Here is a 14,901-nt window from a genome sequence, read left to right as displayed (position 1 = left end):
AGTGAGGCAGATGAGAGACAAGATGCTGATACAAAAGTCACCAGCAAGTTCAGTAGACAAGATAGGCAGGAGAATGGTGGGAGTGAAGAAAGACTGTTGAATTAAATTGCATTGATTCCAGCAAGAGGCCTAAGCGATAAGGTAGATGAAATCGGGGAACAAATTGGGAAAATCAGGCTGGGATATTATAACCGTTATTGAAACATGGCCAAGATGGGTTCAGAATCGGCAGCTAAATGTTCCAGGATACAGGTGATACAGGCAGGATACAGGACTAGGAGTTGCATTTTTGATTAAGGACAACATTAATCCGAGATGACATTACTGGTGGATCATCCAGTGAAACTTTATGGGTGTAGCCAAAAATAATAATAATAATAATAATAATAATAATAATGTTTATTTATATAGCACTTTTCAACAAAACCAGTATTTGAACCAAAGTGCTTTACAGAGATTGATTAAATTAATTGAACAGATCAAATGTCAATAAATCCATACAAAACAAAAAAGAGAAAAAAGACACAGAACAGTACACTATAGAAATCAACATGAAACGTCCCCCCACAGCAGAATTCACTGTGAGGGAAGGCACTAAAAATATCCAGTTCTCCCCCTCAGAAGGGAATAATCTCCTTGTAAGTCCCCAAATAATCAACAGAATTAGCAAAACAAATGTGCAGGGAGATTGCAAGAATTAAAGAGTTGTCATAGAAAGAATAGTTTAACTTTCCTAATATAGACTGAGTCTGCCTTATTGCTAAGGGCTTAGATGAGGATGGAATTTGGTAAATGCGATCAGGAATATTTCCTCAGCTGGTATAGAGGTCCCTACTCGTGAGAGAGTAAAGCTTAACATGCATCTTTTTTTGTCACTGTGAACATATTGTGTTATTACCATGATTTGTTTCTTATTTATAAGGTCACAAAGAGGAGGACAGTTTTCAATAAACCTTACGATGAAAAAGAATTTAGTCCCTCTCTTCAGCAAAAACTGAGTCAGCCAGCAACTACAATTGAATATTCTAACACGTCACATGGATATCCTGCTACCATCACCTCCAGGAACTTCATTCAGCCCAGCCAAACACCTCCTGAGCCCCAGAATAAAACAGTTGTACACACAGTCATTGAACCTCAAGGGCAACAACATCCAATGGCAGGTTCTTCTGGAAAACGCAAGCAAAGAAAATTAGCAGTCAATTTTAGAGGCCCTCGGCTGCCCCAGTAGTTAAGGTGAATCAAATTAAGCTACTTCTGAAATTTAATTTCGTACAGTAGTTTGTTTGGATAATCTTGGCATTGAATGTTGCAATTTTCTTCAAGTATGTGCTTTCCAAAATGCTAAATAATATTATCATTAGGCTAAAATTGTCTCCATGATAAGCTGATAACCTTGTGAATTATTTTGCCGTTGAAGAGACAATACTTTTATCTCAAAAGCTTAGAAATTAACCTGTCTTTTAGGAATTTTCCTATCACTCAAATTTAAATTAAATTAGTAAAAGGCAATTTGTGCATAAATCCATTCACATGATGCACTAAGCCTTGCAGCTGTGATCAGTTTCCAGTACAGGCCATAAAGCACAAAGTTTCTGTTGATCTGAATTGTATTTGTTTTGTCTTTTATTCTAATTTCAAAGGTTTGTAATTTGTTTGCAATATAGAAATTATGCGTTTTAATCATCAACAATATCTATGCATCAGGCATAATCCCAATTAAACACTTAACTAACGTTAAACTCTTTTCAAAGATTTTATCAGAGCAAGTACCATATATTGTTTTTAAATGATTAGTCAGGTAGTACTTTGCATTATCGTGGAAGATTTGTCAGAACCTCCACTTTGTATCATTTATCAATCAAATTGACTAAGATGTTAGTGGCATTGTGGAACAGCAGGTGAAACATTTGCCACCCGTTCCATGACACATCTTGTATTTAGTTCAATTGAAATGGCTGGGGTTGAACTTGGGTCAACCTTTTAAACAAAGACACCATTCTCATATTGGCTGTGTTGCATTACTGTGCAGTCCAGTTTCATAATCACTTGAGGACAAATTGCAGGATAGTGATCATCCAGACGTATGATATTGTCAAGAAAGCAGGAAGACTGCTGCCTACAAGAACAAAAACTCAAAATTAATATTAGAAGGGATTAGGAGTGCATAATAAAAATATTGCGTAATTATTTTACGATATATTGTTATGCAGGCATTATTAATTGTCTGCTTTACTTGATATTCTATATCTGGAAATTGAATTTTCACTACTGGGTAAAATTGTATTTCCGACATCAAAATTCTTACACGGCCTTTAATGCTGGGATTGAATCAGGCACAATGGAAATGAAACTCCCATGGTTGCAATAAGGCTTTGCAAAATTTTCAGCTTTAAACAACCTCGCAACAGTATGGGAAAATTACAAAATTGGTCACATGAATTATTCCTTCAGAAGTCTATGTAGTAAAACAATTTAGATCTTTTATTATATATGGTGAGCAAAAGTGAAGAGTTGCCAAATTTTGTGATTCTTTGAGGATTAATAGTGGTGGTGCATTACAGAAATTGTGATGGTACTAACTATTCAACTTCTAATGCAAATAGATTTTTCTTTTGGCTATAAAATTAGTAGAGACCCGAGCCTTGCATTTAATTGTTTCTGTTTTGTACCTTGGTGTGGAAGATAGATTTTGTTTTTAATTAATTCCTTTTTGGACATTTTATTCTGGGTCAACCTATAGAATATAAGCCTATGTGCAGTTTTCATTGTTCAGGACTTTTACACCCTTTATTTGTCTCAACAAATTATTTTCCTTTCAACAAAAGAACTTTCTTCAAATTTAGAGCACATTTTTTTTGGCATCAATTGATTTAAAAATAAAGGCTTATTGAGCTTAATTAATCATGACTGAAACTGGCCACAGTACGTCTGTCTGTAAACAGCATTAAACATTGTTTAACTGCATGGGTTCCTTCAGCTTCTTAGTGGACTACTGTTAGTTTGTTAAACAAAAGTGCTTTTTTTTGTAAAGTATATTGGGCCATTGTTATTTTTTTGGGGTAAATGCTTTGAAGAATAGATTTTCAGCTGATTATTTCATTTTGCAAAACACTGAAGTCATACCCCATATGCCATGAAGAACCTTATTGTATGGGTCACATTTCTGTAACTAAACCAGTAAAAGCTGCATTGGATCAGGGGTGGTGCAGAAAAATATTGATCCATACATATTATGCTTTAATGCAGTTTCTTTATAATATTCAACATTTCCTTTTTGTCTGTCTCGTATGAGTGTGTGGCTTGGTTTTGTATTTAACCCAATGGCCTTGCACTTGGTAGGAATCAGTAGACTTCATTCTTTATGATGCAAAAATTGAAATACTTTATACACCTAAATGTTCGGGGGTTTGATAAAACTGAAGTTTTATTTTAATACTCATCAAAACAGTGAATGGTCCTTGTATTTTGGAATTTTACATTGCTTAAACATGGTACCTATGTTTTGGAATTTTTAAATTTTCTAGTAATATTCAATGAAATGGATTAAATACTGTGATTAAATGTGTTTTACTGTGTTTTAATTGATCGGTCTTTCTAAAGGTATTCCTGATCAAGTTTTAATGTCACCTGATGGTCCTATATTTTGTCCACATCTGTCAATACTTTGTGAATTGCCATCAAACGTCCAAGGAAGAGCAGCCTACACTAAATGCAAAATCCCAACTCAACATGTATGACTTTGCTTAATTTTATAAATTTCATGTAAATTTTAGTTTTTATTCAACGCAGTCAATTATGTCCATAACACAGTTATACCAAAAGCTTAATATGTACTTGTACAGCAATGTATTTTATACAACACAAAGAAGAAAATCACTTTCTGATGCAGATGTTGTAGAAGTGCTTTTAAGATTATTTTATAGAAACCATAAAATCTCAAATTATTTACTGCCTAATTTCTAGGTTCCTATACATGTACATTTTTTGGTTTCAGAATAATACAACATTTTTATCAATTTATGACACAAACATTTTAACGTTTATCAGTGTTAAAATTGTGTTTCATTTATGAGTGCTCTTGATGTTATGTTCAAGCCTTTCCATGTAGATCACACTGGTTTAAAATTGTACAGTGAAAGAAAGGTCATGGCAGCACATTAATCATATTTATTGATGAATGTGGACTTTTTACATTTTATGTATTAAACAATGGAACAGTGACTGGTTCATAAAACAGTACAGTTTAATGTTGCACTTTCTGCTGATGTGTATAGGCAAGCTCGATATGATAAATAAAACATTTTGTTACAAGTGTTTAAATATGATGCTGACTTTATTTTATCAGTTAATAACTTGTAACAGTTCTGAGAAAAGGAGGATAAAATCAAGGTTGTTTTGTAGCTATTTGTCAAGTTCCTCCGCTTTATATTCTGAGAATCATTACACTGCATTTGTAATCTTTGTAACTCACTTTAAATCCCAGAAAAGTAAGTTTTCTATAAATTCAAAGAATGTTTTACAAAATCTTAAAATCATTTTATAACTAGATTGCACCATCTTTGTTGTATCTCTTCACCACCCCTATCTCTCAATTCCAATCAAAATTTACTTTTAAAAGTTAAATGTGTAACAAACATGGCACTTGAACATTAGTTTCAGCAGCCTGTATGAGAGGGGTAAGTCAAGATTATAAAGATACAGTGCATTCAGAAAGTATTCAGACACTTTCGCTTTTCCCACATTTTGTTACGTTACAGCCAAATTCTAAAATCGATTAAATAATTTTTATTTTCATCAATCTACACACAATATCACATAATAAAAAAGTGAAAACAGGTGTTTAGAAATTTTTGCAAAGTAATTAAAAAGAAATAACTGAAATATCACATTTACATAAGTATTCAGACCCTTTACTCAGTACTTTGTTGAGGCACCTTTGGCAGCGATTACAGCCTCAAGTCTTCTTGGGTATGGTGCCACAAGCTTGGCACACCTGTATTTGGGTAATTTCTCCCATTCTTCTCTGCAGAGAAGATTATTCTCTCAAGCTCTGTCAGGTTGGATGGGGAGTATCAATGCACAGCTATTTTCAGGTCCCTCCAGAGATATTCGATCGGGTTCAAGTCCGGGCTCTGGCTGGGCCACTCAAGGACATTCACAGACTTGTCACGAAGCCACTCCTGCGTTGTCTATGCTGTGTGCTTAGGGTCGTTGTCCTGTTGGAAGGTGAACCTCTGCCCCAGTCTGAGGTCCAGAACGCTCTGGAGCAGGTTTTCATCAAGGATCTCTCTGTACTTTGCTCCGTTCATCTTTCCCTCGATCCTGACTAGTCTCCCAGTTCCTGCCACTGAAAAACATCCCCACAGCATGATGCTGCCACCACCATGCTTCACCGTAGGTATGGTATTGGCCAGGTGATGAGCGGTGCCTGGTTTCCACTAGACGTGACACTTGGCATTCAGGCCACAGAGTTCAATCTTGGTTTCATCAGACCAGAGAATCTTGTTACGGTGCCTGTTACCAAACTCCAAGCGGGCTGTTGTGTGCCTTTTACTGAGGAGTGGCTTCCGTCTGGCCATAGTTGTCCTTCTGGAAGTTTCTCCCATCTCCACAGAGGAACTCTGGAGCTCTGTCAGAGTGACCATCGGGTTCTTGGTCACCTCCCTGACCAAGGCCCTTCTCCCCTGATTGCTCAGTTTGGCCGGGCGGCCATCTCTATGAAGAGTCCTGATAGTTTCAATGTTCTTCCATTTAAAAATTACAGAGGCCACAGTGCTCTTCGGGACCTGCAATGCTGCAGAAATTGTTTTATACCCTTCCCCAGATCTGTGTATCGACACAATCCTGTCTCAGAGGTCTACAGACAATTCCTTCATCTTCATGGCTTGGATTTTCCTCTGACATGCACTGTCAACTGTGGGACCTTCTATAGACAGGTGTGTGCCTTTCCAAATCATGTCCAAACAATTTAATTTTCCACTTGTGGACCCCAATCAAGTTGTAGAAACATCTCAAGGATAATCAATGGAAACAGGATGCAGCAAAGCTCAATTTTAGAAGAAGGCTGGAACTTAACAAATTGTGGAAAAAAGTGAGGGGGTCTGAATGCTTTCTGCATGGACTGTAAGTTGAGGGCTGCACAGTAGCCATCTAATAGTAAGATTAAACGAGAACTTACCAGTTCGAAGTTTGATCGTTATTTTATGAGGAGTACGTTGTGGGAATACGTGAAGAACCCCACCAGGACGCATGCGTGTCATTCTTCAAAGCAGCGGTGTGAAATCACAGATAACTGTAATGACAACATAGTAACATTAGAGAAGAAATACCAGTTGAGTATATGATCATGGGTGGGAGCGGAAGGCACGTATTCCCTCAACGTGTTCCTCATAAAATAACGATCAAACTTCGAACTGGTAAGTTCTCGTTTAATCTTACTATTTTACTTCGGAGTCACGTGAGTGACTACGTGAAGATTTCAAAGCTCTGTGATTTCATGCCGTGGAAACGTGTCCATGCATCACATCTGCCTTAATGACTGTGGGAGGAATTGTGTCAACATAATTTAGACATGAATCCGACATTGAAATCCATGAAAAATTTATTAACACCAAATTATAGCCCCTATTTATGGGGTAAATTAAATTACAGAACTTAAAATTGTTTCTGCAAACGTTCCAGGTTTAATGACTGGTTTATGATAAAATAGTTGGAATGTTTTTTCCCCTGACCATCCTGCTGTCTTTAGAGGATTTAGGTTCTTGACAAAGGTTTTGATTTAAAAATGAATATATTGTACAAATGTATTCAATTTGGTCAAATTTATGATGATGCGACAACCACTATCTTTTTTGTTTTTGGTAAAGATATTGGACACAAATTCTAGCAATTCGTGTTGGGATTTTTCAATTACCCCTTTTGCTTAAAGCCACTCCAGTTCAGCATGCGCTTCTGATTTTTCTTTACCTGAAAGTACGAACATTCGGTTCGGTACATGCTGTACTGGAGGGCTGTATTTGTGTATAAATTCTATGGTATATCCCTGGATACTGCTTAAAATATAAGTGTCGGTAGTTAACATACTCCATGCATCCAGAAAGAAGTGTAATCTCCCCCCCCCCCAACCTCCATGCTTCCTGCAATTTATAGGGAACCAGACCCACCTACCTCCATAGTTACCAGTGGCAGGTTTACTTCTTTTTGTAAATCCTTCATTGATGTTGAGGCGCCGGTGTCTGGGTTTGTGGTTGGGTTGGTGTTGGAGGTTTGCGTATCTTCCAAAAAGGCCGGCCTGGGCCATGGCCTAAAAAAGACTCATGTTCGGTGTACCGGACCTTCGAGCTTTCACCAGTTTGTCTTGTTCTACTGGTGGGTGCGTACGGGTGCTGTTCATGGCCGTAGTAGGTTTTTGATGAAGTTGCGTTTATGAGCCCCAGGGTTTTTGCCTCCTCATCGAGCTCCTTGACTTGCTTCGATAGGTTACCTCCAAATAGTAAAATTGGTGGTTTTACATTTCCAGGTTTGCACAGACCTGCGAATTTTTGGTTTAGAGCAAGTCAGATGGCACTCTTCCTGATGCTGTTTATTTCATATTGTGTGTTGCAAAGCAGTGCCAGTGCATCCTGTTGGTCCTGCGACATGTCCTTCTCATCTACTGTGCGGGCGAAAGCTGTTATTCCCGCTGTTAGGAGCTTTAGTACCTTTTGGAGTTTGACATCCATGCCTCTAACTCCTGCTCCGATATGTTTCCATATGCAATTATTTACAACAGGAACATTCAGGGATATACAGTTACCCGGTGCCAAGTGTCTTGCCGTGGTGTCCAATACAGCCTGTTCCTGTAGCTGGTTAAAGGACATATAATCTATACTGGCAGCTAGTTTTTGTTCCAGGTTTTGGCCAGTCTGGTCTGGCTGTATGAAGTTGGACACCATGTCCAGTAGATTTTCACGTTCCTGCACCCCTTGCACACTTGATTTCTCTTCTGCAAACCCCTCTTCAGGATCAGCCCAGAACTGACCCCCAGTACTCCCCTCTGACGAGGGAGATGCACTGTGCAGCCCTACAAGAGGTGCTGCTGTGGGTTTAACATAGTGCCCACAGTGACTAGACTCCATCTCCCGGAGCCTGTCACGTTGGAGCAATTGCTCCACACACCGCTCCATCTGGCTCCAGCGCTCACGGTCACTGGCCGCTCGCGGCTGCTCTAAGTCGGACTCATCTGAGTCAACGACTTTGTTGGTTTTTTGTTTTGCCTCACCGCCCGGCCACGGAGTGGATCTGGCCGGTGCGGAGGCGAAGTCGTGCACAGCTGTTCCCATTACGGGTGATTCATGTGCCGCTGGCCGTTGCTGGCTGCCCGCAACTCCGCGGTCCTTCCCCGCCAGTTTTGTCGCAGCCCTCGTTGTTTTCTTGGACTTGTCCATTGACTCCCCACCTGTAAATCAGTATGGGAAAAACACAAAAGACCGCAGAGTATCTCTTACCTGCAGGTTCCGGCTTTCAAACTGCCGCTGAGGGGGAACATCGTTCCACCCCACCTGACTGTTTCGCAATGCGTGTAGCCACATGACACGCATGCGTCCTGGCAGGGTTCTTCACGTAGTCACTCACGTGACTCCGAAGTAAAATAGAGCAGTTGCCTCGCAGAGCCAAAAACCCATGTTTGATCCTGACCGTGGGTGCTGTTTGTGTGGAGTTTGCACATTCTCCCTGTGACTGCATGGGTTTCCTCCCGTGTCCCCAAAACATGCTTTTGCTTTTAGGTTAACACTGTAAATTTCCCCCTAATGCGATGAGAGTGGCGAGAAAGTGAGCATAGAACTAAAGTAACCAGGTGATTGAGGATCAGCATGTACTTGGTGGCCCAAAAGGCCTGTTTCCATGCTGTATCTTTCAATCAATTTGAAAGCATATTATCTACCTTCTTTGATGAAACATAGAAAATAAGAGCAGGAGCAGGCCATTCGGCCCTCAAGCCAGCACCACATGGCTGATCATCCACAATCAGTACCCCGTTCCTGCCTTCTCCCCCATAACCCTTGATTCCGCTAGACCTAAGAGCTGCATCTAACTCTCTTTTCAATGCATCCAGTGAATTGGTCTCCACTGCTTGAGGCAGAGAATTCCACAAATTCACAACTCTCTGGGTGAAAAACGTTTTCCTCATCTCAGTTCTAAATGGCTTACCCCTTATTCTTAAACTGTGGCCCCTGGTTCTGGACTCTCCCAACATCAGGAACATGTTTCCTGCATCAAACTTGTCCAATCCCTTCATAATTTTGTATATTTCTATAAGATCCCCTCTCATCCTAAATTCCAATGAATGCAAGCCCAGTCGTTCCATTCATTCATCATATGACATTTCTGCCATCCCGGGAATTAACCTCATGAACCAACGCTGCACTCTCTCAATAGCAAGAATGTCCTTCCTCAAATTTGGAGACCAAAACTGCACACAATACTCCAGGTGTGGTCTCACCAGGGCCATGTACAACTGCAGAAGGACCTCTTTGCTCCAATACTCACATCCTCTCGTTATGAAGGCCAATATGCCATTAACTTTCTTCACTGCCTACTGTACCTGCATGCTTACTTTCAGTGACCAATTTACAAGGACACCCAGGTCTCGTTGCACTTCCCCATGTCCTAATCTAGATGGATCTAAAGAGAAATACAATGCATTTAAGGTGATTTTAGAAAATACACTACACTAAGTGGGACCCTTTGGGTCTCTGTCACACTGGAGGCCTGGACCCCCAATGCAACCCGTTCCCCAACACAATATTCCACCACTCACCCGTTCCCCCAATGCAAACCGTTCCCCCAATGCAATTTCCACCATAGCCCCAAACTGCGCAGGCGCGGCTCATTTCCCCTCATCCCCCAGCACTCCCTCCCCTTCCTCTTTATCCTCCCTCTTCTTTCCCCTCTCCTCCTCCCCTCCCCAATCCCTCCCTCACCTCTCCCTCCCTATCCTTTCCCCTACCCTCCGTCACTCCCTCCATAACTCCTTTCCCCTCCCTACCCTCCTCCTATCCCTCTGCCCCCCACTCCTCACCTATCCCTATCCCCCCCACTATCCCTCCTCTCCCTCTATTCCCCACTCCCTACCTACCCCACTCCTTTCCCTACCCAACTCCTCTCCCTCTATTCCCCCTCCGCCCCCATTCTCCCTCCTCACCTCCCCAGGATCTCAAGGTTGCTGCTCCTTTCCCTCCTTGTGTGCCCCTCCATCACCTCTCCCTCCCTCCTTTCCCCTACCCTCAGTCACTCTCTCCATAACTCTTCTCCCTACCCCCCAACTAACCCTCTACCCCCCCCCCCCCACAACTATCCTCCCTATCACCCCCCCCCCCTCACACCCCCCTGCCCTCCTCTCCCTATCACCCCTCATCCTCCCCCCACTCTCTCCCTCTATTCCCACTGCCCCCCTCCCCCTCCTCCCCTCAATTCCCTCCTCACCTCCCCAGGATCTCGAGGTTGCCACTCCGTTCACCCGGAGCAGTTGCGGCCCGCGGCGGCTGTGGCCGTCCCCTCCGGCCGACTGGCTGTGTGACTGTGGCCATGCAACGCTGGGCGAGGCGGGCGTCGCTGGTGAATGACAGGACAGGAGACCAATCTGCGTGCCGGTCACTGACAGAGACCAATCTGCGCATGTGCGGTTTTTAAGATTTTCAAACTTTATTAACTTTGAATCTATACCATCGATTGGAACAAAAGTTGGTGCACTTGAGCACAGGAGAATAGTGATTAAGGTGGCGAAAACCAGTAGCGCTATCGTGTACTGTTTTTGCGCAAAGAGAATAAAACCGTAAACCGGAAGAGCACAGGATCAGAGTTTTAGTTATGTATAGATAGTTTTGCTAGTTAAATTGGCAAAATCTTTACCTCGGGGCTGCACTTTTTGCTAGTGGCTAAAGTGACTTTTATAAATTGATTTCAAGATTCTTAAGCTGTCGAATGGCTTTTTCAGAGGTAAAGCAAATTCCTTTGAATTTGTATTGAGTGCAGGATATTATGACAATGTACATTCAACGAGGAGGCTGAGGCAAGGAGGCTTCACTTGATTCGAAATTTGTGATTTTTTGTCCACTGAAGAAATGACAGGAAAGTTGGTACAGTGTGTTTCCTGCAGGATGTGGGAAGTCAGGGACACTGGTGCTTCTGACAACTATACCTGCTGAAATTGTGTCCAGGTGCAGCTCCTGAACGAACATGTTGGGGAACTGGAGCAGCAGCTGTATGACCTCAGGGCCATCCGGGAAAACGAGAGTTTCCTGGATAGAACTTACAGTGAGGTTGTCACACCAAGCAGACTGGAAGAGCGAAGATGGGTGACTCTGAGAAAGAGGAGTAAACATGGAGTGTAGAAGACCCCGGTGGCTGTACCCAATGAAAACAGGTACACCCTTTTGGGAGCTGTCGGGGCAGACGACGCTTCCAGTCCGAGTGGCGGACAGGTTGGTGGCTCCAATCCTAGAGATGGGACTCGACTGGTGAGACCGATGTTGGGCAGAGCCATAATGGTGGGTGACTCCATTGTCCGTGGTGCGGACAGGAGATTCTGTGGCGGCAGGCGAGACGCAAGGATGGTCTGTTGCCTCCCAGGTGCCAAGGTTCAAGATATCTCGGACTGACTTCAGAACATCCTCGAGAGGGAAGGTGAACAGCCGGCAGTAGTTGCGCACGTAGGCACAAACAACGTCGGGAAGAAGAGGAAGGAGGTTCTGCAACGCGAGTTAAGAGAGTTAGGAAGAAGACTGAAAAGCAGGACTTTTAGGGTGGTTAGAAGGAAACAAAACGGGCAATACGGGCTGAAAAGATGAAATACGAGGGGAAGCTGGCCAGGAATATAAAGAAGGACAGTAAAAGCTTCTTTAGATATGTTAAGGGAAAAAGAATAGCAAAGTCAAATGTGGGTCCCTTGAAGGCAGACATGGATGAAATTATTATGGGGAACAAGGAAATGGCAGAAGAGTTGAACAGGTACTTCGGATATGTCTTCACTAAGGAAGACACAAACAATCTCCCAGAAGTACTGGAGGACAGAGGATCTAAGGGGGTAGAGGAACTGAAAGAATTTTCATTAGGCGAGAAATAGTATTGGGCAGGCTAATGGGACTGAAGGATGATAAATCCCCTGGGCCTGATGGTCTGCATCCCAGGCTCTTCAGGGAGGTGGCTCTCGAAATAGTGGACGCATTGGTGATCATTTTCCAATGTTTAATAGATTCAGGGTCAGTTCCTGTGGATTGGAGGATAGCTAATGTTATCCTACTTTTCAAGAAAGGAGCGAGAGAGAAAACGGGAAAATACAGACTAGTTAGCCTGATTTCGGTGGTGGGAAAGATGCTGGAGTCAATTACTAAAGAGGTAATAATGGGGCATTTGGATAGCAGTAAAAGGATTAGTCCAAGTCAACATGGATTTATGAAAGGAAAATCATGCTTGACTAAGCTTCCTGAATTTTTTGAGGATGTGACAAGTAAAATGGATGAAGTGGAGCCGGTGGATGTAGTGTATCTAGACTTTCAGAAAGCCTTTCTAAAGTCCTGCACGGGAGACTCGTGACTAAAATTAGAGCACATGGTATTGGGGGTAGGGTGTTGACGTGGCTAGAAAATTGGTTGGCAGACGTGAAGCAAAGAGTACGAGTGAACGGGTCCTTTTCAGAATGGCAGGCAGTGGCGAGTGGAGTGCCGCAAGGCTCGGTGTTGGGGCCGCAACTGTTTACCATATATATTAATGATTTGGAAGAGGGAATTAGGAGCAACACTAGCAAGTTTGCGGATGATACAAAGCTGGGTGGCAGTGTGAACTGCGAAGAGGATGTTAGGAGGTTGCAGGGTGACCTGGGCAGGTTGAGTGAGTGGGCAGATGCGCGGCAGATGCAGTATAATATAGATAAATGTGAGGTTATCCACTTTGGCGGCAAAAACAAGGGGGCAGATTATTATCTCAATGGGATTATGTTAGGTATGGGGGAGGTACAGCGAGACCTGGGTGTCATTGTACACCAGTCACTGAATGATGGTGTGCAGGTACAGCAGGTAGTGAAGAAAGATAATGGAATGTTGGCCTTCATAACAAGAGGATTTCAGTATCGGAGTAAAGAGTTTCTTCTGCGGTTGTATCGGGCTCTGATAAGACCACATCTGGAGTATTGTGTACCATTTTGGTCTCCTAATCTAAGGAAGGACATCCTTGTGATTGAAGCAGTGCAGCGTAGGTTCACGAGATTGATTCCTGGGATGGCGGGACTGTCATATGAGGAAAGATTGAAAATACTAGGCTTGTATTCACTGGAGTTTAGAAGGATGAGGGGATATCTTATAGAAACATATAAAATTATAAAAGGACTGGACAAGCTAGATGCAGGAAAAATGTTCCCAGTGTTGAATGAGTCCAGAACAAGGGGCCACAGTCTTAGAATAAAGGGGTGGCCATTTAAGACTGAGGTGAGAAAAAACTCTTTCACCCAGAGAGTTGTGAATTTATGGAATTCCCTGCCACAGAGGGCAGTGGAGGCCAAATCACTGGATGGATTTAAGAGAGAGTTAGATAGAGCTCTAGGGGCTAGTGGAATCATGGGATATGGGGAGCAGGCAGGCACGGGTTATTGATTGGAGACGATCAGCCGTGATCACAATGAGTGGCGGTGCTGGCTCGAAGAGCCGACTGACCTTCTCCTGCACCTATTTTCTATGTTATCTCTGGATTGCTTCCAGTACCTCGTGCTGGTGAGGGCAGGAACAGGGAGATAGGAGATCCGAATGTGTGGCTGAGGGTCTGGTGCAGGGAGCAGAGATTTAGATTTATAGACCACTGGAATCTCTTCTGGGGTACGGGTGACCTGTACAAAAGGGACGGATTACACCTTAAATATGAGGTTATACACTTTGGTGCCAAAAACAGGAAAGTAGACTTTTATCTGAATGGTGGCAGATTAGGAAAATGGGAGATGCGACGAGACCTGGGTGTCATGGTACACCAGTCATTGAAAATAGGCATGCAGGTGCAGCAGGCAGTGAAGAAAGCGAATGGTATGTTAGCATTCATAGCAAAAGGATTTGAGTATAGGAGCAGGGAGGTTCTACTGCAGTTGTACAGGGTCTTGGTGAGACCACACCTGGAGTATTGCGTACAGTTTTGGTCTCCAAATCTGAGGAAAGACATTCTTGCCATAGAGGGATTACAGAGAAGGTACACCAGACTGATTCCTGGGATGTCAGAACTTTCATATGAAGAAAGACTGGATAGACTTGGCTTGTACTCGCTAGAATTTAGAAGATTGAGGGGGGATCTTATAGAAACTTACAAAATTCTTAAGGGATTGGACAGGCTAGATGCAGGAAGATTGTTCCCGATGTTGGGGAAGTCCAGGACAAGGGGTCACAGTTTAAGGATAAAGGGGAAATCCTTTAGGACCGAGATGAGAAAAAACATTTTTCACACAGAGAGTGGTGAATCTCTGGAACTCTCTGCCACAGGTAGTTGAGGCCAGTTCATTGGCTATATTTAAGAGGGAGTTGGATGTGGCCCTTGTGGCTAAACGGATCAGGGGGTATGGAGAGAAGGCAGGTACAGGATACTGAGTTGGATGATCAGCCATGATCATATTGAATGGCGGTGCAGGCTCGAAGGGCCAAACGGCCTACTCCTGCACCTATTTTCTATGTTTCTATGTTAACTGGAGGAGGACCAACATTCTGGCAGGGCGATTTCCTTGTGCAACACGGGTTGGTTTAAACTAAATAACCGGGGGGGTGGGTTGACAAATTGGGAATATAAGTATGGATTTAAAGGGGAAGAGAGTACAGGAAAAGTTACGAAAGACACCCGAATTTATGGAACGGAAAGTTCAAGAAGGGATAAGAGTAAGGTCAGGTGAAATTG

General features: G+C 42.7%; 1 protein-coding gene across 1 annotated transcript in view; it reads left to right on the top strand.

Moving 5' to 3' along the window:
• xrn1 (5'-3' exoribonuclease 1) overlaps positions 1–4,317 on the top strand; it is a 108,377-nt gene extending 104,060 nt beyond the window's left edge. Inside the window, 1 exon segment of the mRNA XM_055645670.1 lies at positions 923–4,317. Coding sequence (XP_055501645.1) covers positions 923–1,231 — 309 coding nt within the window. The 3' untranslated portion in view covers positions 1,232–4,317.
• The last annotated feature ends 10,584 nt before the right edge of the window (positions 4,318–14,901 follow it).

The sequence above is a fragment of the Leucoraja erinacea genome, chromosome 14, assembly GCF_028641065.1.
Source record: "Leucoraja erinacea ecotype New England chromosome 14, Leri_hhj_1, whole genome shotgun sequence".
Taxonomy (NCBI): Eukaryota; Metazoa; Chordata; class Chondrichthyes; order Rajiformes; family Rajidae; genus Leucoraja; species Leucoraja erinaceus.
Note: the sequence above shows the minus strand (reverse complement) of the source record. Positions and strands in the feature narration are given on the sequence as shown.